Raw genomic sequence first — 24,627 nt, 5'->3', positions numbered from 1 at the left:
GTTAGTTTTAGTAAAATTCTTGTTTTTAATAACATCCATATCACACAGTAATATAACATTCATACCACATCATAATTGTGACTTTTAAGTACTACCCCAAACCTGACATTACAAAACATGTTTATGAACCAAGCATTACAGTCAAGCATATTTACGGTTTACGGTGAGCGGTCCTCTCAATCCAATAAGACCACACCTTTCCTAAAAAAAGCACAGAGATGCTAAGAAAACATTTGCTAGAAGGTGATAATAGATACTAACAGGCCTAAGAGGAAAGGGAAGGGATCTGCGAGAAGCACCACAAACATGGAAGGGCTTGCTAGTGTTCCTTCAGTGTCTGGTCTTCATGATCCTGGCACGTATCTCACAAATCATTTTAGCACTTGCTGTGTCTGCTTGACATAAATGGCACACCACTGCAAAGGAAGATGCCACAATCTGTTTCATGTCGTCCTGGTTCAGAAAAGCAGAGCAAATGCACCAGCACCCCAGAGGCATATGGTATCTATCTAAGATACGTGTTTCCCATCTGTCAGGGGTTGGGCAATCAGGCTTATGAAGTGCAATCTACACTGATCATGGACATGCCTGTAAGAGTCAGGCCAAGTGTTATGAGGTGAACAAGACCTGTGGAATACTGCGATATACGGCTGCACTCTAACTGGCTTCCAGTCACCCCAAGAAATTGGCAACCTCACACACTCACGACACACAACTACCCACAGGGGCAAACAGACTTAGGGCAACCAACATCTGGGACAGCATAAGCATGCTATTCATACTCATTCTTATTTCTTAATCAGGCGGAATGGAGCACAATAGTTAACTTCTAGCCTAAAGGTCCTACAAGTGGCTCAGCTTTAAAAGAAGCAGTTGTCCTACTTGTCCAAAAATTCCCATCGCATCAAACTATTGAACTCAATTAGACTGCAAAATCACTCTTGATACATGCTATGTGACTAATACTAATATTAATAATAATAGCCATAGCTCTGCAGGTAGTGTCCAGCATGGTGGCCAAATCCCCAGGGGACCCAAGAAAGGCCCAGTTCTACCTGTCTTAGTCTGACAAACCCCCAGTTAGAGGGAGTGAATACCTGTAAGCTTTGACTGAATCTTCTTACTTGGAATATTTTGCCAAGGAAAAATATGTAACCTTAGTTGTCCTGCTTGCAAGATTGTGCACCTGTAGGGCTGTTTTTCCACGGGCTTCCCTCATTGTACAAAACAGCACCATCTTCTAGACAATCCCTCCTGCTCTTATTGATGGCAATGAGACCGCCTATTTTTATTTTATTTTTATTTATCCTTTATTTTACCAGGAAGGTTCCATTGAGATACAGTATCTCTTCTTCCAGGAAGTCCTGGCCAAGATGGCAGTAAATAAGAAAAAAGACAAAAGTTTCATATACATACATACAGAGATCATTAATATGAACACAGACTAAAACACATACAAATACTCAAACTATACATAGAATAAAATTAATTTATACGAAACTGACATTTCTTTAAGTTCAGAGTTTAAGAGATTTTAGTGAGTCCGATTCAAGAACAAGACCTTAAAGGGTCGAGTCCAAGTGGAGATCAAGATTTTGGGGAAGTCGAGACAGAGACTGGAAAGGATAAAGCCCATTTTTGAGACCATGGTTTTAATTATAACATCCATCCATCCATCCATGCATCTGACCATCATCTGCCACTCATCCATGGTTGGGTTGCAGCGGCAAGTAGGAATGCCAAAACCTCTCTCTCATCAGCCTCCTCCTCCAGCTCCACCAGGGATATACCAAGGCCCTTCCAGGTCAGCCGAGAAATGTAATCTCTCCAGAGTGTCCGGGGTCTGCCCCCGGGGCCTTGCCTATGCCTAGAAATTCTATCCATAAACAGTCACATATGGCAGCCCAAGCAAAGTTCAACACCCACCGGGAACGAGTCTGACTTCTGGCAATGCTAACTAAACTCTCGCTCCATTTACAGAGGGACCTGATAATCTGCAACAATGGACCCCATATACCCCATACTCCTGAAGCACCCCCCACAGAATCCCATCAGGGACACACTCGTATGCCTTTTCCAAGTTCACAAAACATATGTAAAATGGTTGGGCAAACTCCAATTAACTCTCCCGTATCCTTGTGAGGGGGAAGAGATGGTCCAGCATTCCGTGACCAGGATGGAATCTGCATTGATCCTCCTGGATACAAAGTTCAACCAGTGGGTGGACCCATATCTCCAGTAGCCCGGCATAGACCTTCCCAGAGAGGCTGAGGAATGTGATCCCCCTGAAACTAGAACACAGCCACTGGTCTCCTTTCATAAAGACTGGGACCACCACCCCAGTCTTCCAATCCAAAGGTACTGTCCACCACAACCTCTTCGCAATATTGAAGAGGTATGTCAGCCATGACAGCTCAACAAAACCAAGAGCATTCAAGAACTCAGGGCAAATTTCATCCACCATTGGATGAAATCCAATACTCATCAAAGAGTTTTTTGACTACTTCACTGACCTCAGCCCAGAAGATGGGTAAGTCCTCCTCTGAGTCTTTCAGCTCGACTTCCCCCAAGGAAAGTGTACCAGTGGGATTCAGGAGGTCCTCAAAATACTCTTTTCAGCACTATATCCCCAGTTGAGGTCAACAGTTATTCATCCCTGCTGTAAACAGCATGGGTAAAACCTTGCACCCCCCTCCTGAGTTTCTTGATGGATCTTTTCAAGATCTACTGAAAGTTTTTCTTCATCATCTCACCAAACTCCTCCCAAACCCAGTTTTTGCTTCAGTAACTGCCGAAGTTACATTCTGCTTAGCCTGCTGGTACCTGTTAGCTGCTATAGGAGTCCCACATGCTAACCAAGCTCGCTATTCCTCCTTCTTCACCCTGACATTTCCCTTTACCACTGGCATCCACCACCGGGTTCAGGGATTACCACCGCAACAGGCCCCAACAACCTTATAGCCACAGCTCCGCACAGCCACTTCTGCAATGGAGTCCTGGAACATCACCCACTCATGCTCAATGTCCCGACTCCCTCAAGATGCAGGATTAGTTCTGACGGAGGTATGAGTTGAATATCTCCCAGACAGGGCCCTCCACCAGATGCTCCCAGCACACTCTCACTATATGTGTGGGTCTACCAGGTCTATCTTCCCTCACTATCAGATTCAACTCTCTTCACATGAGTGTCTAAAACAAGCGGATGCAGATCCTATAATACGATTACAAGGGTGCTCTGGTGCCTGGTGCACCTAGGAACATCCTTATACTTGAACATGGTGTTCATTATGAGCAAACTGTGATTAGCACATTAGTGTTTAGATTCCTCGTGAGTGTTAAAGTGCCCCGGCAGAACAATGAAGTCCCCAAAGACGGATGCCTTCCAGCACCCAATCCAAGGTCTCTAAGAAGGCTGGATATTCTGAACTGGTGTTTGGTGCATAAGCACAGACAACAGTCAGAGCCCATCCCTGGCACAAAGTCAAAGGAAGGTGACCCTCTTATTTGCCATGGTAAACTCCAATGTACTGACACTGACCTGGGGGACTATAAGTGGACTCACACCTGCCCGGTGCCCGGTGCCCCTCACCATGGGCAACTCCAGAGTGGAATATAGTCCAGCTCCTCTCCAGGATAGGGCTGCACGATTTGGGGAAAATATCGAATTGCGATTTTGATTTGATTTGCGATAAAATTTTTTCAATATTCAGTGTGTAGTAACTTTAAAACATATGACGCAGCATGAGATACCATCAGTATTAACTGGTCTATATTCTAATGCAAGGATGAGAATTTAAAGATGTGATGTGTCAAGTTAAATAAAGTAATAATGAAAACAATTGCAGCAAAAAGAAAAATAGCGATCTTGCAGGTAACGCTTATTACCCTCCTAACAACACTAGAACCGCCTTTTCCCACGCCAATGAACAAGCAAGAACTAATTTGGTGTATGCATCCCTTTTGTTTGCGCTATTGTGTTGTTAGCTGCTGTTATTAACACTAATAACACTCAAAAAAACGTAATGTTCATAACAGTGGCTGTTCTGTCCTGAAACCGTAAAGCTGGAAATTTTTAAATGTAGTATGCATTTTATAAAATGTTGAATAAATAGAAGTCGTTTATTGGTGATTTCAAGGTTGTCGAAGTTTCCGCTTTTTAACAACTATATAGTTATTTTCTATAAAAATCAATTCAGGTGAAACAAAAAATGTACGTGTTCAAGGTTGCAAACTCTCATGCAAGAAATCTTACGGCAAATCTATATTCCATTCTGAACTTAAAATTAGCTGCATCAAAAACATTACGGCAGTTTGCAAACCCTACAGACTATTTACAAGGTAATAAAACTTACATACATGTAAATGTGTGTGCAGAACAGAGAACAGAAAATCTCACTCCATGCAGCTGACCAAAGTTGCCAACCCTGCATGTTATTTTAAATGAGAAGTAAAATGCAGTTTTCGACTGAAGCAGCTTATTCATTTGCTTAGTGACTTGGACAAATACAAAACGAATGAATAAACATTATATGCGTCTCTTTTTGTATGTTTTCTAAATAAGACAGCGTGCCCATACAAAACTGTAATAACGATTAAAGCGATCTATTTTTTTTGTATTTATGTTAAAGCAAGACTTTTATTTTATTACTGTTGTGTTGGAAACACAAATTTAATAAGCACAAAAACATATGACATAAACACGACTGTATTGTGGGTTTTACGGCTTTTTTGGAGGTCACCGACTCCGCTGCTGTGAGAATTATACTGACTGTCTCATTGTTGTTTTGATGGGTTAGCAGTATACTAATGCTATTGCCTATTAACGAAAACCAAAGGTATGATATGCTGAAGTATATTGCAGCTGGTGTTTTAAAGAAGCTCTCACCGGTTCTATTGATGATAGGACCTTTCTGAAACAATCTCGGAAATAGGAAGGCAATTCACTTATAGCTCAGTAGCGGAATCAGTATTTTTCCGCACCACGAATGTGCTGTATAATGTATATACTAAATTGCAAATTTTGTGACTTGCTAATCGTGTCGTTTCAAATCGCGATTTCGATTTGAAATCGATAAATTGTTCAGCCCTACTCCAGGAGTCTATGTCCAGAGCCCAAGCCATTTATTGAAGTTAGTCCAACTCCATCTAGTCGGTATCTTTCTACTCACATACCAGCTAACGCTCCTCTCCCACCAGAGAGACTACGATGCATCTGCCAATAATGAAATTTGGTCACTGACGATGCCCCCCCCCCCAAGGGCTTGGCTCCAGGGCAAGGCCCTGGTCTCCCCAATCCAGGCAGGGTCACATATCCCTTTATGGTAATTGTCATGGGGGTGTTCTGAATCACACTTAGTCCAGCTGCTGACCTAGGACTTACTGTATTTCCTTTGAGAGACCCTACCAGGGGCAATTGCCCCCGACAACATACCTCATAGAATTACTTATTTAATATTATCATCAATCCTGCTAATATTTACAGAACACAGAGCAGTATGTTATAAATGTCAAAAGCTCCAAGCAAGCTCCTCGACTGCCACAGGCTTCTCTGCTGACAAAAGTCACACAACTGGAATTTCAGCATTTCATGCATGTTCTGCAATTTCATGACGTGACTCTCCTCGCATCAGGAAGCTGGAGCTGGGCCCCAGAGAGGAAGAACATTTCAGGAATTACCAGTCTTCATGTTCCACTAATGGCTCTTTCTAGAGGAATCCTGCCATTTAGATTTCAGCCATAAAATTGCTGTTTTCACCTCTGCATACTCCCTGTTTGGTGTTTGGGTAGATTACTGAGAAAGAGGACCTCAGGCAATATTTGCATCTATACCCACATCTGCTGACACATATTCATTGTCAATTTACAGCTTTAGAAGTACAGTAGTATGCAAAAGTTTGGGCACCCCTCGATAAATAACATATTTTGGTCATTTTTTTATGGAAAAGATGTAAACACAGTCTCTGTAGGAAATGGAAAAAATGCACAATATTTTCACGAAACATTGATGCATAGTTACTTTTTATGTCATAAATTGAACAAAGATAAAAAATAAAAGCATTATTATGGCACTCTGCAAAAGTTTGGTCACCCTAAGAGTTCCAAAGTCTCAGATTATTTTTACAAGGTTTCAGACCTTAATCAGCTCAATAGATCTGATGCATGGCAACAGCTGTCATTAGTAAATGTCAGCTCGTGCCAATTTCAAAGCTTTACAAATACACTGACTCTTCAAACCTTGTGCACACACTTGTGGACACTCAACAACCATGGGTTCCTCTAAGCAGCTGTGTAAGACTCTGAAAATGAAAGTTATTGATGCCCACAATGGAGGAGAAGGCTACAAGAAGATAGCAAAGCGTTGTCAGCTTGCAGTTTCCACAGTGAGAAGTGTAATTAAGAGATGGCAGTTCAGGGAAACTGTGGCGGTCAAGATGAGATCTGGAAGACCAAGAGAACTCTTGGAGAGAACTGCTCATATGCTGGTCAGAAAGACAAATCAAAACCTCCATTTGACTGCAAAAAAACTGCAGGAACATTTAGCAAACTCAGGAGTGGTGGTGCACCATTCCACAAGACCTTCATGAAAGAGTCAGCAGAAGAAAACCTTATCTGCGTCCCCATCATAAAATCCAACGTCAGAAGTATGCAACAGAACATCTACAGATGCCTGATGCGTTTTGGAAACAAGTGCTGTGGACTGATTAAGTTCAAATAGAACTCTTTGGCCACAATCAGCAACGGCATGTTTGGAGAAAAAAAAGGAGCAGCATTTCATGAAAAGAACACCTTGCCAACTATTAAGCATGGGGGTGGATCGATCATGCTTTGGGGTTGTGTTGCAGCCAGTGGCACAGGAAACATTGCACGGGGAAGAATGGATTCCACTAAATACCAGCAAATTCTGGAAGCAAACATCACACCATCTGTAAAAAAGCTGAAGCTGAAAAGAGGATGGCTTCTACAACAGGACAACAACCCTAAACATACCTCGAAATCCACCATGGACTACCTCAAGATGTTACGCCCGGCTCGTACGATCCTCGTGTGTGCCACGCCCCCTCGTTACCTCGTGTCAATTCCCGAATGTCATCACCTGTTTCCTGTTTCTCTTGGCTCGTCATGTGTATTTAGTCCGTGTCTGAGTTAGTCTTCCTAGATCTGTCATTGTATTGTTGTGATGTTTAGTGCTTGTTTTGCCTGGTGTGCCTCCTGTACAGGAAATAAACCCCGTTTGTCCGTATTACCGGCTCTACTTGCCTGCTTTCCCGCTCACCTGCCTGCACGCACATAACAGAATGACAGATCTCCCAAAAGACTCACCGCAGCAGGAGGAAGACCCATGGCTGATCCTGCTGCACGAGGTGAAGTACTGGCAAGATCAGCCGGAGGTCCGTGAGGACCCCGGCTTGCTCGTCTTAGCAGACCAGAGCTGGACCCTCTTACAAGAGGTTACCCCAAGCACGGAGGTGCACTCAATTGCGGAAGTGCGCTCCAATTTTCGACAGCTCGTCGAACGTGTAGAAGAGAAGCGGCTCCAGCCGCTTGCCTGTTCAGAGGCAACCCCGCCTCCACCTACCGGTCCCGGCCGGCGTAAGAAAAAGAGGCGCAGCGGAAAGGAAGCTGCCCTGACAATCTTCTTGGGGGCTTGTTATCTCTCCGCCGCCCCTCTTCCCGCGGAATGTCAGGAGGAACCCCTCCTGACTCAGCAGCCCCAGGGGATTACCACAGCCGCGCAGCCACCGTCACCACCAGCCTCCATGTCTCAGAGTGGCCGCCTAGAATATGTGGGGATCGGGTCCGTCTTGGACGCTATCCGACGGGTCCCGCGATCCCTTAAAGGGACCCAGCCTCGTTGGGAAGCGCCTGACCTGGACACGCTGGGTGAAGTGCCCGACTGTCCGCCGTCTGCTGCTGTTGCCGCCGCTCTGCCCGCGGCACCGTCCGAGGTGCCTGCTGCGGCGCCCCCTGCTGGCCACGTGTCGGCGGCGCCCACTGAGGCGCCCCCTGCAGGCCGCACGCCCGAGGTGCCCACTGAGGCGCTGATCTGCCCGCAGCCCTGCCTGATGCCGCCGCCCCGCCTGTGCCGGAGGTCCAGCCCGTTCCGTTCTGTGTCAGGTCTGGCTTCTGCGTGTCTGTTCTGTTTCCGGTGCCCCGCTGATGTTTTGGTTTTGTCTTTCAGGTCCTGTTCCCTCGTCTCGTCCGTCGCCTTCCCTGGGGCGTGCCCAGTGTGCATGCCTTTGGGGGGGGGTTCTATTACACCCGGCTCGTACGATCCTCGTGTGTGCCACGCCCCCTCGTTACCTCGTGTCAATTCCCGATTGTCATCACCTGTTTCCTGTTTCTCTTGGCTTGTCCTGTGTATTTAGTCCGCGTCTGAGTTAGTCTTCCCAGATCTGTCATTGTATTGTTGTGATGTTTAGTGCTTGTTTTGCCTGGTGTGCCTCCTGTCCAGGAAATAAACCCCGTTTGTCCATATTACCGGCTCTACTCGCCTGCTTCCCCGCTCGCCTGCCTGCACGCACGTAACACAAGAGACACAAGCTGAAGGTTTTGGAATGGCCATCACAGTCCCCTGATTTAAACATCATTGAAATTTTGTGGGTAGACCTTAAAAGAGCTGTGCATGCAAGACGACCAAAGAATATTACAGAACTAGAAGCCTTTTGCAAGGAAGAATGGGAGAAAATCCCAAGTACAAGAATTGAAAGACTTTTAGCTGGCTATAAAAAGTGTTTGCAAGCTGTGATATCTGCCAAAGGAGGTGTTACTAAGTACTGATTATGTAGGGTGCCCAAATTTTTGCACAGTGCCACAATAATTTTTATCTTTGTTCAATTTATGACATAAAAAGTAACTATGCATCAATGTTTGGTGTAAATATTGTGCATTTTTTCCATTTCCTACAGAGACTGTGTTTACATCTTTTCCATTAAAAAATATGTTATCGAGGGGTGCCCAAACTTTTGCATACTACTGTATTTTCCAGTGCCCAAATAATTTTATGTCTATTCTGTTAATTATAAGGCAGTTCAACAACAGAAGAAAACCAATGACAGGTAACTTATGGGATAATCGTTATCGAAGACAGCCACCAGTGGAAAACCGTTGGACGCACAAACAACAGGTACTCTTCTCCATCCCTCCTGAAATGGACACACATCTCAGGCCAGCACCGATCCAGCATGGATGCCAAGCAAACTCATACTTCAGCTTGATTCCCTCCTATGATGACATGAATATCACCTCCTGAAGCCTGTGGTCATACTCCCTTTTCTGGGAGGGGGGGGGGGGGCATGTCAAGCCTCATGACTTCCAATTTCCAATCTTTTTATTTCTTGTCATGGACAAGGAATGTGACTAATGCAGATTGGCATAAACTTTTTCTTTTTTTCCTCTGTGATCCTTTATGTCTGAACCTGGGGGAAGGGGGGATAAGTCCGTGTAGCCTTTTCAGGACTAATCTGAGATCGTCACCCGAGTGTAGTTCAGATATTTTTCCATTTTGCAAAGGCAACGCATAAAAGGGGCTGCATATCCTAGCAACAAGAAGCCATGTGGATGGCAGCTCCAATTTGAAAATGCTCTGATTATCAGAAGATCAAAATCTGGCCCCATTAGCTGCTGATGAGCAACAAGGACAGTGGCCAGAGTCACAGGGCCAGCAGCATTTTAAATAATGACGCCCATCTCAGGAGGAGACTCCAGCAACTGAGTTAATGTGCAATAATTAATTCCACATGCCCATTTTCCTGACCTGACTGGATATACTGTAGCAGGCTTTCTTCAGTGTAATCTTTGCTCAGGTGAACAGCATGCCATGCATATGCATGTTCCAACATCTGTTTGTCACATGTCAATTTATAAAAAACATAGTGTTATAAAAATTGTTTAAATGATGTTCATGTTGGCTTAAAACTATGATATGTCTGTATCAGCCTAGGTCCTAAAATTACAACAGTATTTGCAGTAACCATCCACTAAACCCATGTATTCGTTGACCACTAGCACTACTTGTTTGGCTAATAAATGGCTATGGCCCGCTGAGGAGAGGTTTGGGAACTAAAGCAGCGTTCATCTACCCATCCAACAAGATATTAGTGACTTTATGGAGAACAGAAGACAACATCGACTGTAAAAACAGCAGCTGTTTGCTGAGGTCAAATCCTACCGACGGTACCCCTCCCAACCAGCCCCTCCTCCATTCGCCGTGGCAACCCAGCAGCTGCGCTTAACACAACAACTGGAATGTTCCTACATCTGCTCCATTCTGCTCTGTTGCGAGTCAGAAAAAAGAGACTTGTGGTTAACAGAGGAAGAACAATGATTTCAAGCACCGCCCTCCTTTTAAAGCATCCAGTCTGCTAATCTAACTCAATCATCATAACATAGTGATCTCCAGCTTTGTCTCATCAATACTCTCATCTGTGTTAGGGCTGAAATGCAGTGGAGATGAATTTTTGGGATTAAGTACATTTTCATCTGATCACTCTTCATAATATTCTGGAGAAAATTTATATTTGTGACATTCTCAAAACTATTTGCCACAGTCGTAGAGGAGTGGAAATGTTTTCTGTGGAGTGATGAATCACTCTTCTCTGTCTGGCAGTCTGATGGATGAGTTTGGGATTGGCGGATGTCAGGAGAACGTTACCTACCAGACTGCACTGTGCCAACCGTAAAGTGTAGTGGAGGTGGAATAATGATATGGAGTTGTCTCAATCCCACCTGGATCAGCAGAACACTGCCTTCTGCAAGCCCCTAAGTTCCAGTGAAGGGACCCTTAAGCATACCAAGACATTTTGGACAATATGCTGCCAACTTTGTGGGAACAGTTTAGGGAAGGACCTTTGCTGTTCCAGCATAATTGTGCCCCAGTGTATAAAACAAGCTTAATAAAGACATGGTAAAGAATAGTTTGGTGTGGAAGAATTTGTGGGAGAATTTGACTGGTGTACACAAAGTCCTGACCTCAACCCCATCAAACACCTTTGGCATGAACTAGAGTGGAGATTGCGAGCCAGGCCTTCATGTCTAACATCAGTGCTTGAGCTCACAAGTATTAGTCCATACAGTGTATATGGAAAGTGCCCCCATGCCCATGCCAGGGTGCCTAATGGTTCTGGGCCAGTCTCCCAACAGATTTAGCCCATGGATTTGCAGTTTGACACTGGAGCCCTTAATCATGCTAGAACAGCAAAGCTCACTGGAGTGCAGGCATCTCTTTTACCAAAAGGCGGTTGTAGCTGGGTCTGGCTAACGAAGAACCTCAAAGAAAGACCTCTAGCAGAAAAATGGCACCATCTGTACTAAAGCTGGCTAATCTTGCGACAACACTTTAACACTCTCTTTTGTATGAGGAGAGGAAAAATCCAGCACTGCCAGTAGTATCGTTCCATTTAAATATTTTCCAAAACTCACCAGTAAACGTCATCAGATTAACTACTTGTATATGTGCAATTTACATTTTTTATATGCATTAAATACACCTAGTAATACAAGCATGGATGAAGGCCTCACCTGCAGAGCACTGTTCAGGAAGCAGCTGTTCTGTCCAGGCTCGTTGCTCAGACCCTTGCTGGGTGCGATGGACGCCATGGTGCGTGGTGTAAAGATGCCCTGCAGACTGCTGACACCCGACGCAAAATAGTTTCTCTTCCACGACATGCCACCACCCACTCCCTCAATCCCACCTGGATCAGCAGAACACTGCCTTCTGCAGGGGATGGTCAGCCAGGCTCATCATTGCCAACAGACCAGGAATACGTGTGGGGCCCCCTTGGTGACGAGGAGTAAGCTTGGGCTCCAGTGGACTGTGTGTTATGTGATCCCGTTACTCAGATAAGCCCCCACAGAGGTAGAAGAATAAAAATCAATATATAAACAGTTTTGGCAGATTGCGCCCTGTTTTTTAATAAATAAATGAGAAAAAAAGATAGATTAATGGAGAAAAAAAGTGACTATGTATTTTGGAGCAGGGAAACGTCCAGGGAAGTCGAAAAAAACAAGTGCCGTCTTCAGAACAACAGTTCTCTCTCTCCTTCCTCTGGGGGCCCTTTAATCACACACTGTGAGCTGTTTGTTAGGCCTGAGGGTGCCACTTCAGTCCTCCCCCCAAGGCCAGTCTGTGAAGTCTTCAACAAGTGTATTACCAAAGGCCTTGCAGTCGTCGTTGCTGGAGGCATGTGTTTCTGTGTGCACAGGGGTCACTGCTGTATCCTTTCTGCTTCTACAGAGGCATCCATGCGAGACACATCCTTGGCTACACTTCAGCCAGTCTGGGGGGAGGACAGAGAAAAACAGAAATATTTATAAAATGCTTTTCCCTTAAAAATAACACAGTACATTGACACATCCTAACACAGTGGCCTAGTGAGACTAGACCTGTATCTGCTGTTGCAGCCATGTCTACCTTGATGGAAATTCATACTGTTAGATCCGTCCCACCAGTCTTCATCTTTGGGAGCTGTAACCCCAGGAACATACAAGGATCTGGGAGGTCACATTTTGCTGCTCACAAGTGTACCACCATCACTGTGACAATAATTTGCCATCATAGCAACTGGGACTCCTTACCATGCTGAGACCTGGGACTCGATCACTCTCAGGTGAGCTGAATGAAGCCTTTTCTCTATCCAGATATTCACAATCAACCATATTACATACATGCTATGTGGGAGAGGGGGCCACCCTTCAATCCAAGATCCCAAAGGTAGTCATGTTTAATTTAGGCAGATAAAGATGCCATGGATACCCCATCCCTCCACACCGTATAGGACCGCCAACCACATTGAGCTAGCATCACCCTTTTACTCGTTTGATGGTTCTATACTCAGCCTTGACCCTTCACCCTTGGACTTCCACTCTGGCAACATTCATAATTACATCACAGTGAAACGAGTCGTTAGGCAATTTCATCATTGTGCAAACATCATAAAGTGTACTTACATAAACCTTGATGGTACTGTACTGCATATTGCACACCGAAGCTACAGTAAGTTTCTGTTTTATACAAGAAAGAGTACACTCAAAAATAAGGATGCATACTACGCCTGTAGTCACACACACACACACACACACACCCCATCTGGCCTGAGCAGTGGGTCACATGCAGGGGATTAGCCCAATCAGACACGCAGATTAGCCTGCATCAGGATCTGTCTAGGGCCCAGCCTGATGACCCGTCTGCTCCTGTGTCAAGAACATGGCATCCCTCATTATAGTTACACACCAGTAGCCTTAGAAAACCCTTTCCCTACCAGAGAAAAAAGCTATGATGAGTCAGTTTGGAATATCTCCACATAATCTACACACTGCGGCCTAGCTTGAAATGCTCAGGGCACCTGCTCGCCATGAATCGCTAACTAGTGGGTGAACAAAGCCACAGTAATAAAGGACAGAAAATACAGTCGTGTCAAAAGTATTGGTTTTCTCAAAGTTTGCTGCTTTAGTGTTTGTAGATCTTTCTGTCAGATATTTATATGGTATACTGAAGTATAATTACAAGCATTTCATAAGTGTCAAAGGCTTTTATTGACAATTACATCAAGTTTATGCAAAGAGTCAATATTTGCAGCGTTGGCCCTTCTTTTTCAAGATATCTGCAATTTGCTCTGGCATGCTGTCAGTCAAATTCTGGGCCAAATCCTGAATGAGGGGAGTCCATTCTTGCATAATCAATGCTTGGAGCTTGTCAGAATTTGTGGGTTTTTTTTGTCCACCCACCTCTTGAGGATTGACCACAAGTTCTCAATGCGATTAAGGTCCAGGGAGTTTCCTGGCCATGGACCCAAAATGTAGATGTTTTGTTCCCACTTTTGTCTTATGACACAATGCTACATCATGCTGGAAAAGGCATTGTTTGTCACCAAACTGTTCTTGGATGGTTGGGAGAAGTTGCTCTCGGAGGATGTTTTGGTTCCTTTCTTTATTCATGGGCAAATTTTGAGTGAGCCCACACCCTTGGCTGAGAAGCAACCTCACAAGTGAATGGTCTCAGGATGCTTTACTGTTGGCATGACACAGGACTGATGGTAGCGCTCACATTTGCTTCTCTGGACAATCTTTTTTCTGGATACCCCAAACGATTGGAAAGGGGATTCATCAGAGAAAATGATTTTACCCCAGTCCTCAGCAGTCCAATCCCTGTACACTTTAAAGAACATCAGTCTGTCCCTGATGTTTTTCTTGGAAATAAGTGCGTTCTTTGCTGCCCTTCTTGACATCAGGCCATCCTCCAAAAGTCTTCACCTCACTGTGCATGCACATGCACTCACACCTGCCTGCTGCCACTCCTGAGCAAGCTCTGCACTGGTGGTGCCCTGATCCCACAGCTGAATCAATTTTAGGAGACATTCATGGCGCTTGCTGGACTTTCTTAGGCACCCTGAAGCCTTCTTCACGACAACTGAACCTCTTTCCTTGAAGTTCTTGATGATTTGATAAATGGTTTATTTAGGTGCAATCTTACTAACAGCAATATCCTTGCCTGTGAAGTCCTTTTTGTGCAAAGCAATGATGACTGCACATGTTTCCTTGTACTGTAGGTAACCATGGTTAACAGAGGAAGAACAATGATTTCAAGCACCACCTTCCTTTTAAAGCATCCAGCCTGCTATTCTAACTCAATCAGCATGACAGAGTGATCTCTGGCCTTGTCCTCGTCAACACTTTCACCTGTGTTAACGAGAGAATCACTGAAATGATGTCAGTAGGTCCTTTTGTGGCAGGGCTGAAATGCAGTGGAAATGGGCTTTTTGGGATTAAGTTAATTTTCATGGCAAAAATGGACTTTGCAATTAATTGCAAACTTGAATCACTCTTCATAACATTCTGGAGTATATTGAAATTGCCATCATAAAAACTGAGGTAGCAATATTTGTGTCATTCTGAAAACGTTTGGCCACAGCTGTAGGGGCTTTCAAAGGGGGTGATGGTAAACCCCAACACCAACTTGAGATTTCGAGATTGAGAACCCATGTTTGAGATCTCATGGTCCAACAACTGCATCATCAGGGCAAAAAAAAGACTGGTTTGTATTAACAGTAAACAGAAATAATGCTGACTCTCAATCTGGTCTGTTACTATGTTCAGATTTGAACGTCAGGATTTCAACACAACAAACTAAAACATTGGCAACAACACCCTTCTCAGCCGAACATATTTTGATTATCACTTCCTCTAGCAGCAAGTCTTCACCTTTCAGCCTTCACCCAAAGTCAGCCAACATGGGCACCGGAAACAGCATATCAATGAAACAGGCTCAGCTGTGCTCACAAAAAAAATAAACGCTAACTTCACAAACATCATTTACACACACAAAGTGGGCTATAGCAGACTTCATGCCAGCACTGCCCCCCAGCACTTCTGCTCTTGTCAGCTGACCATTCCTCCCTGGCAGCACACATCTGTCCCAGCTGGAAACAGTGTTGAACTGAGACTCCACTTCTCTAAGACTCCACCCCTTTATGAGCACGCCCCTTTCGCCCCAACCCTGACTCACCTCACAGGGTGTTATCCATTACTAGCATGTTCCACCCAACAGGTGACAAAAGCCTTCAAGCACCTGTTATGAGATGGCGAAATTACTACCATAATGACAGACAAAACCTAACAAAGTAATGGAACATTTTGAAAGTCTAGTCTTCTGGAATGAGACAGAGCAGATGGAAACGTGACATTCTGCTTTCTCACTGGCTTATTGGGCCATAGGGAAAATACTGACTACCTAATTGGAGCTACATGTTACAGCTTGTTGCATCCCAGGAGAGTAAAAGCTGAACCACTAAGTGATACAGCCCCTGAACAGTCTGCCCACTAAAACGGCTGGAGTGTCCATCATCTGCCTACATGACTATAAATCCCAGCCCTTTTCCTGCAATTGCATTGATGCAGCACGACTGTTCTCACATATCAAGGAGGACCCACGTCAAAGTGCCCTAATCACCCCCAGTAGTTAGTGTTACAATGTGGCATTCTCACGGGTCAAGCAAATCTGTGTCCTGCTGACCGAAAAGGCTGCTGTCATGGCAGCTCATCAAAACAAATGACTCACGAAGTTCAGTTTAAAATGGAGTTGCATTCAGAAAAACACTGAAGGAAAAGTTTATTGTCTGGCCACATGACTGTCAAACAGTCAGTCAATCAGACGGAATCAGTTCAGGACAAACAAGTGCAATCTGTCAGGTCTGACACAGAGGTACGAGCAGAATCCAGAAAGGCCTTAGGCCAGGTTGCCTTGTACCTTACCGAAGCATGATTGCCCCCACTCCCTCACTGATCTTGGATTCTGAACTCGGGATCCTCTGTGCTGCTCCGAGATATTTCTCGGATCTCCGGGAAACAGGAGCGCATGTCGTCACTTCCGGCTTCAAAACTCCAGAATCTGACTCAGAATACGAGTTCCGAGGGCAAATGGAACGCACTAAAACTGCCCGAAATGGGTTGACAGAGACATTTCAGGGATTTTGAGTCATTCTGCGATGCAGATGGGTTAATTGCGTTAAAAAATTTTTAGCAGATTAATCATGATGACGGATTAATCTGCATTAACCCATTAATTTTGATAGCCCTAGTAAAATCATATCCACAAAAATACAGAGCTATTTGTGCACATGATAAGAGTTTGCATATATGTGGATCACGCCCTGCCTATTTGTGGATCATGTTACATTTGTGACTTCTCTCCTGTTTATTTGCGGATTCTTGCCCAATTCATACCAAAATATATCACCATCCACTTGTCTATTTGTGGATCACGTAACAATAAGGAGGATATGCACAACAATCGGTGGTGGATATACCCTTTATAAATTTAATAGAACGTTAATCGATTGTTCTCTTTGTAACAATAAATCAGAAAGATCATAATATGATGCTCTGCAATCTCAGGGTATGTCCTGGAGTAGACTGAGGCTTAATTTATCACAATTAAAAGTTTTGCAAAAAAAATATGACATGATCTGTACGGCCTACCCAATCTGTTCCTTCTGGGATTGGTTCATGTATAGTGCGCATGTGTGCATGCAGATGTCAGCTACATCACTGATGTCATGTCTGCGTTCCATACCAGGGCACGGTTAGCGATCACACTAGATGCATACTGTGTCCAAGTACAACTAACCATGATCTGGCCCACCTCATCAAGTGGACATGAACTAGACTTTGGGGGTCAAACGTGCTTGGGCATGGTACAGGTCAGCTAGTGTCAGCACACCTTTACAGAGGAGCAGAGAAATGCTTAAGTTCTAGCATCTCCACTTCCCTCCACCAGCTGAGCCCCTCTTTGGCACACTACTCAAAAGATCAAAAATAAGAATTCCATAAACAGAGATATTCACGGGGATCTGTTTTTGGGGCAGAACTAAAGACAGATGTACGCAGCTCTCACAGCAAAACACATATTCCAGTCTCCAACAACCTGAAGTGACACTGAATACAGTGGGAAGTGGGGTGACTTCCATGTAGTAGGCATATGAGAAACTGGGCTATGATGTCGTACAGGGCAAGGTGGTGGTGTGGGGGGGGGGGGTTTGTTTGATGGTCAGACGAGCTCTACATATACCAGCTATTACAGGGAGAATGGAAAGAGGAATCAGGAGACAGCAATGAGGAAACACGATGACACCAAGCAATCAGGTGAGAGCAGACACTATGTATTCATCAACTTTGTGCCACAGACTGTACCAAATTAGCTAATGTCATTAAACATCTACACCAAAACAAAATCCACAGAACAAACAGAATGTGAATCAACACAGATTAACTCTTAAAAATTTACTCACTCACCTACAAGGACTGGTAAATGTATCTTATTTTGCATATTTCAAGGATGGATGAAATTCACAATGCTCAATTTGATTTAAGTGGCCCTTAAATTTATGACCTTGTGCACTTTGGCCAGTCCTAAACTGCATGTAAAAAGGTACTGTTTTCAGTGACCGCTAGAAAGAGAGTCACTGAATTATAGGTTTGGGTACACTACATTAAGTGAGGAAAGGTCCTTACAAATAGCCTTGTGGTGGCGAGTAATGCCCTGTATCATGCTTTAGCAACCTGTCACATTAGAGTATGAAATTAATATATATAATATGTAGTTAGGGATATATCGTGGTATGATCCTAGCACATGTATCTTGCAAACACTACTGATGGGTACATAGTGATTATGATACTACTGATCAGTTCCTAATTCCACAACGTGGGTTGTTTCACACTTCAAAGAAGTAAATACAAATATCCATATATTTACTTGTGTAAATTGTAACACTCTGCTTGATGAGGCACAAAAAATATATTATAGAATTATATTAGAATAAGAATTTCAAATACAGTTGTTTTTAAGGCATTCTTCCTTGTTATGATCATTATGAATGATTATTACATCATGTTCAGCTAGGGAGTATCCGACTACCAGTATTTAACTGGTTGGAAAGATATCATTAGCCCATAGAAAATAAGTATTTTATTAATGAAAAGATTACTATGCCCCCCCCCCCCCCCCCACCAACACCACATACACAGCAACAAACATAGCACCACATGCAATATCTTATGAGAGAGAGAGAGAGAGAGAGAGCGAGAGCGAGGGCTCAGTTCCTCTTCATGCACTTTGAATACCAGATAGACAACAGTTACTGCCTGCGTATCACGCTTTGCTTCCCGGATGGCATACTCAACTTACAATTTAAATGCAAGAATATATTGTTCCAAAAATTAACTATATAATCATAAAAAAAAAATCGCCGTATCTTGTCGAGCACATGCGCTCCCAAGTTCGCTATTATTTAGCTAACGGTACACTTACTATCATGTGGTACATCCAGTCGCAGTTTTCCCTGTTCAAAAAGTACACATTTTTCTTCATCCGTATCTGCAGATTTACACGCTGCAATCCTTTCATATGATCATCCAGCTCAAGCATCCTGCCTTCAGGTAAGAAAAGGCATCCGTATCAGTGCTGCCTCGTCCTAAAAGTTACGAAATGTTTGCGTCAGCTTTTGCGTCCCGGCCCCGGAACAAAACACCCCCAACCTAATTACTGGGCGCAGTGAAGCCATAATAATGCCTCCTTAGGAGGGAGGGAAAGAGAGAGGACTGAGCCGGGCCTGGCTGGGGGAGGGGCAGCGCCGTTACCTGCAGCCCGAAACAAAGCCAACACTCGGAGACGGGGGCGGGGCTTTCCAAATCAACCACGACGAGTAGGGGGACTTGTATACATACCGGCCTCTCTGGGGACTGGACTTTTCAGCAAAGAGTTATAACAGGTAAACTATGTGCCCCCGTGCGCATTTTCTACCTGCAGCTCCTTAACCGCCGGAAATCTTGCGAAACGATGCTTTAAACAATGGCCGTTAGGTATAATAAAACACCATAGCCCTTTATAAAATTAGCTTTTACATTACCCAGCTGGCTAAACATGCCTGTGCTGGCACCGCTGCAGGAACAGGGGGCTATTTATACATATTTGGTGAGCTCCACGCTTTTTGTTGTTGGCATACATAAGTTTGGTCGGTATCATTAAGAGTTTACGGGCAGAGAATCGTGTGGTCCGACACTCACCATTAAGATAAGTTAAACACACATCCTCACAGCCTTGTTAGATAATGCATTTCCAAATTGTATTTCATAAGCAGCCGCCCGTGACTTACGCCCAGGAGCGGGCAGCAAAGGCTAAACAATTAATCACGCGCACTGCGTGTTGTCCGAAATGTTTACGCAGCGATTACGCAATTTGCGTAAACTCAGGCACTCTTCAACCCCTCCACGCTGCGCAACTCGTGCTGTAGGTATCAGGGTTGCCAACTCTAACGCATCTGGCGTGACACTCACGTTTTCTGACTCTCACGCAAAAAGTCTTACGGCAAATCTGTATTATTACATTATAAACATAAAATTAGCTACACTAAAAGCGTCGAAGCGTTGGGATAGTTTGGAAACACTACAGACTATTTACAAGGTAATAAAACTGTTACATACATGTAGGTGCGTGTGCAGACGTCTCGAATTGAAAATCTCATGCCAGCCAGCTGACCAAAGCTGGCAATCCTGAGGTACTCGTCCACTCCTCTAAGTCAAGCTGGAAACAAAACAGAAGGTTGCTACCCCCTGTATCTTGCAATAGGTAACCATCACAGGGACCACTGTCCTACAATTAATTCCCAGGAAAATTAATTAATTAAAGGTAGAAAAAAACAAAATATGACAGGTGATGCATAAGGCTAATGAGACCTTGCACACACCCTGTACTTGGCGCAACATTAGGTGTGTGACTCAACCACACAGACATGACTAATACAATCATTATCCTATGTAAATAAGGACTACACTATGTACTTATAATGACTCACCAAATATCAACATGACAGTCAGTTCAATTAACATGGGTGTTTCATGGTCTATAAATTAGACTTGTGGAGAGCAAATATTAAAAAGCCAGCTAAATTGTGACGGACCATCTCTGAAAGCATCCTGCACAGGGGAGGCCAAGATGGAAAGTGCTCTGGGCTGCTTGTCCCTCCAGCTTTTAAACATCACAGTGTCGTACTGCACTTCAGTGTGGGGCTTTGCAAGCAGAGAGGTCTACTCATAAATGAGCCCTGAATCCTAGGTGTCTTTAGTAAAATTAAATATCCTAGATGGGGCTGTGAACCAACACACTGCTGTTATCCAGGGGGCCTCTGCTCTTATGCTGCACTGAGAGGAGCATGAGAAACTGAAGAAACACATTCTCATCATTCAGGACAGCGATGGGGGAAGCCCGAGAAGAAAGGCTGGCAGTGGCAAAAAGACTAATGGGCTGTTTTGTGCTCTGAGTAGTGATTACACCCCCCCCCCCCCCTGGCCTGGCCCAGTGATTGTTCCTCACTAGCCAAGCTTTAATAATCTGCAACTCTGAAGGCACATCACTAACACATAACCAAATTGAGCACGTTCAGGTGAAGTGCAGGGGCAGGCTGCTGTTTTCCACATGATCAGCAGCTTTTATTCACTACCATGGAAACCAATGGAGAGGCAGGAGGATGAGAGATACTACTATGAGTATGGGACCTGGTTACAAAGGTGCCATTCTCAAGGCACTGGTGTTACTGAGGAATAACTATCACAAGAAGCAAGCGTGTCACCAGAGCGATTCATTGAGAAGGAAGTGGTACCTATGTCCCAGCAGGCAAAAAACATTTATACTTTATACTGGCAGCTAAAAAAAATATGGAACCTAATATTGTGGGGAAGGGACAATCTGTAACAAGCAGAAAAAAGAACTTAGAAAAACATGCTCTACAAAAAGCAACACCAAGCTTATCAAGAGGTACTTTGTGGAACATTGAAAGGTGGGAAGTGCTAAGCAAACAAGCAGTAAAATGATCTGTATGCCAGTGTCAGGCCTGGCTCCCCAAAGCAGAGTCATCTCTCATGATCCCCCACAAGGAGCACAATAAAAAAAACAGCTGCTTGTCTCGAGTGGAAGTTTTCAAGAAATAATTAATATTATTCACAACCACTGAAACCAAACCAAGAGGAAGGTGGTAGTGAAGGGGTGTGGGGAATGGAGGAGGGTGCAATAATCACCGACCGCATCAAGCAGATTGCAGGGATTTTTTTCCCCCTTTACACATTTATGCTATCACTGCAATGACACGTCCTGGGAAGTTCACACAGGATGACCCCCCACCCCCACCAATAGCTCTGTAGCTCCCAGTCTGTCTGCTGCCATAAAATAAACAATCAGTACAAGTCATCAATCAGGTGCAAAATAACTGCGAAATGCCTAAGGTTTGAATACGGGAAGCAGAGGGCAGAAAACACATGGAAAAAGTGACTTGTACTTTAAATACTGTTAACTAGTTTTTTTCTAAAATTATTATTTTAATCAGTGGGTCAAAACGGGTAGTGAAAACACTTCTCTACTACAATAATCCATTCATTGAAAAGACAAGGGCTAATGTTTGAATACAAAGGCCTTCTCAATAACAATGATGTTGCTCTCAGCTCCAGCTGAGCATCTGCCCTTCTGTCCCAAAAGGCAGAGGAATCCACAGCACAAACATTTTATCTTACTGATATAAATGTGGTAGTGAAATTCAAATGTCTGTTAGTTAGCTACCAGCTGAAGATGCATCATTTTTAAATTTAGTTGAATAGATGCTTCTGAAGCCCTAGTAATTTCTAACCATTGAGGTTCACGGTTTAAAAAAAAGAAAACACCAAGTTTTTTTTCTTAAGAACATACACACAGTTTAAATCACCAATAAGAATGATACTGAAACTTTAGCAGGATCCTTGTGCTGCATGAAAAATAAAAACACTTGAGCTGTGTCCCTAAGACGTGCAGCAAAACGCCAGCAGCTGCAGCGTTCCTGAAATGTCCGTTATCCCTCACGGTCTGGCCCAGTTTGCCTTTCAGCGAGCTGGATCGGGGCCAGATCCCGGGACAGCAACGCATGATTTATGTGTGTGGATCACTTAAGGTCTGTATCAGCTGAGCTAGATGTGTCCAAAATATTGATCACTCATCATTCTCCCTGCAGGGTCTTTAGGGAAACAATTATGATGAAATAGGTAACAGCTTCTGAGGATTGTTCCAGAAGGGAAGGGGGGGGGGGGTGGTGAAGGGCGTATGCCAACATTAATGAAATAAGACACATCAAACATAGTAGAAAAATCCCTTGGCATAGTGCCTGCATAGTGAATGTTTTGATTGGGAAGAAGACCCAAAGATACCCCTCAAAACTGGAGCAGAAGCAGTTCAAACATGTGTGGGCTACATGTTAGGCCTGGGAACTGGCAAAGGATTAATGCACATTATCAGTGCCCCTGGTATAGAGGAGGGGAGGCCTCGCTCAGAGAGAGGAGGTTGGCCTCAAGGGGGCCTTCCCCAGAGACGTGGGATCCTACCTGCAGGTTTGTGCAACTCCACCAAGTCCTTCAGACACACATTGCACATTGCTGCCTCAGCAAACAGCTTGGTTTCACATGACTGTGCCCTGTTTGTGAGTCCCGCCCACTCCCAGACAACACACAACTGATCCCAGCACGTGATCTTGGCTAAACACAGAAACCACGGGTCTGGGATCACTAGCGGGAGCCCGGTTCTGCCACAATGGCAGGCAGACAGATGAGCTTTGATCACCCCTCTATGTCAACATCATCCAAAATATCTTGAGATCCTTTTATGCTTTCTGACTTAGCCAAACCCACTTATGTCACACTCACTGAACTTACCAGCCAGTTTAAAATACAGCTCACATGCTCAGATTACCCCAAGAAGGTACTAACAGCAGTACGGTAGGTAATGTAATTCAAAATTACTAGAAATATTAGTGTTATTACAGTTAAAAGCAATAAAAGCAAGTCATTTCCTCCTTATAAAGGATGGCAAATAATCCATCCACACATCTTCCATATAACTTATACAATATTATTATTATTATTATTATTATTATTACATATCGCTTGCAATGCTCCTGTACGTGTTAAAAGTATAAATATTTTTATATCCTCCAGAGAGCACATTCGTAAAACACTTCACCTGATGTTCCTTCAGCTCCAGGACCAGACAGCAGCAGAAAGTACAAAATTAAAGTCACAGGTTTTGAAAATAGATGTCAAGCAAAGCAAAATCCCCATGTCAAAGGAGTCGGCTTTCGATTGGCAGAAGACTCCGTGATGACCTGAGAATCATCAGATCCACCAGCTGTAGTGTGAGCTGTCGCTTTTGCCAGGTGAGTTTAAAGCAATGACATCATCGCTTTCAGCACACACCTGTTTCCTGGGGAAGCCACACCGCCCCACAGTGTCCTTCTATACTTTTAAAGAGACAGGCACAACCACCTTTAGTCTCTTAGTCACGTCCCACAGATTACCCAATGCAAAACAGGGTCATTCAACAGCATGTTGTCAATATGTGTCCATAGAAAGATATGTTTTAATACACCAGAATTTTTTTTAAAGGTTGTAGTATTGATTTTATAGCCATAACTACATCTCCTTCAGGGCACACAAATCTACAGCTTGTCATATCATATATGGCCTGGAAGTTAATTGCTACATTGATAATATTCTCCAAAGTGCAGTCACTGGCAGAACTTGTGAGAGGAACCATTTGCACTTTGCAGATGATTAATTCAGAGAAGATGGCCTTGATGAAACATAGTTCATACGTAAGCACTTTGGGGGAAAATAAAAATACACAGATTAAAAAGCAAAATCAACTCAATGGGAAACATACCAAACTGTAGATAACATACTCAAATGCAGAACAAAATGTACTGTGTGTTGGTCAATGCTTATCCACATCTGATGTGTTATTTCATATTTTCACACAGCCCGCTTGTTCTAATTGTCACTCTGTGGTAACTGGAGGAAAGGTCAGTATAACAAAATGTACCTCAACAAAAGACCTTGGCATATTTCCACCATTTGACATCCACCTCACAAACTGGATCGTGGAATGCTGCAGGGAGTATATGCAAAGCAAATGACTGTCACATGATCAAGTGATCACATGACTAACACTTCGCAAACATTTGTGACGCAAACCTTTAGCTCTCAAAAGGTGATGTTTATCATGTCTTGGTCAGTGTAGTTTGAGCAAAACATGTCCTACAGTATATAGCATATCTAGTAGTGATAA

The 24,627-nt window shown here is 43.8% G+C and overlaps 1 protein-coding gene across 7 annotated transcripts in view; it reads right to left on the bottom strand.

The window, feature by feature from the left end:
- LOC111839381 (ubiquitin carboxyl-terminal hydrolase 54-like) overlaps positions 1-24,627 on the bottom strand; it is a 77,876-nt gene that overhangs the window by 44,983 nt on the left and 8,266 nt on the right. Inside the window, exons 1-4 of one of the 7 annotated variants that reach the window (XM_023803254.2) lie at positions 23,524-23,715; positions 19,974-20,073; positions 18,802-18,964; positions 11,518-12,275 (exon numbers count right to left, since the gene is read on the bottom strand). In XM_023803254.2, coding sequence (XP_023659022.2) covers positions 11,518-11,664 — 147 coding nt within the window. In that variant the 5' untranslated portion in view covers positions 11,665-12,275; positions 18,802-18,964; positions 19,974-20,073; positions 23,524-23,715. Of the gene's footprint in view, positions 1-11,517; positions 12,276-18,801; positions 18,965-19,973; positions 20,074-23,523; positions 23,716-24,627 lie in introns of those variants that run through there. The other 6 variants (XM_072709776.1, XM_072709775.1, XM_023803271.2 and 3 more) reach the window with 6 other exon arrangements.

The sequence above is a fragment of the Paramormyrops kingsleyae genome, chromosome 3 (assembly GCF_048594095.1).
Source record: "Paramormyrops kingsleyae isolate MSU_618 chromosome 3, PKINGS_0.4, whole genome shotgun sequence".
In the NCBI taxonomy this organism is placed as follows: Eukaryota; Metazoa; Chordata; class Actinopteri; order Osteoglossiformes; family Mormyridae; genus Paramormyrops; species Paramormyrops kingsleyae.
The sequence above is the reverse complement of the archived record's forward strand: the minus strand, read 5'-3'. Positions and strand labels throughout refer to the sequence as shown.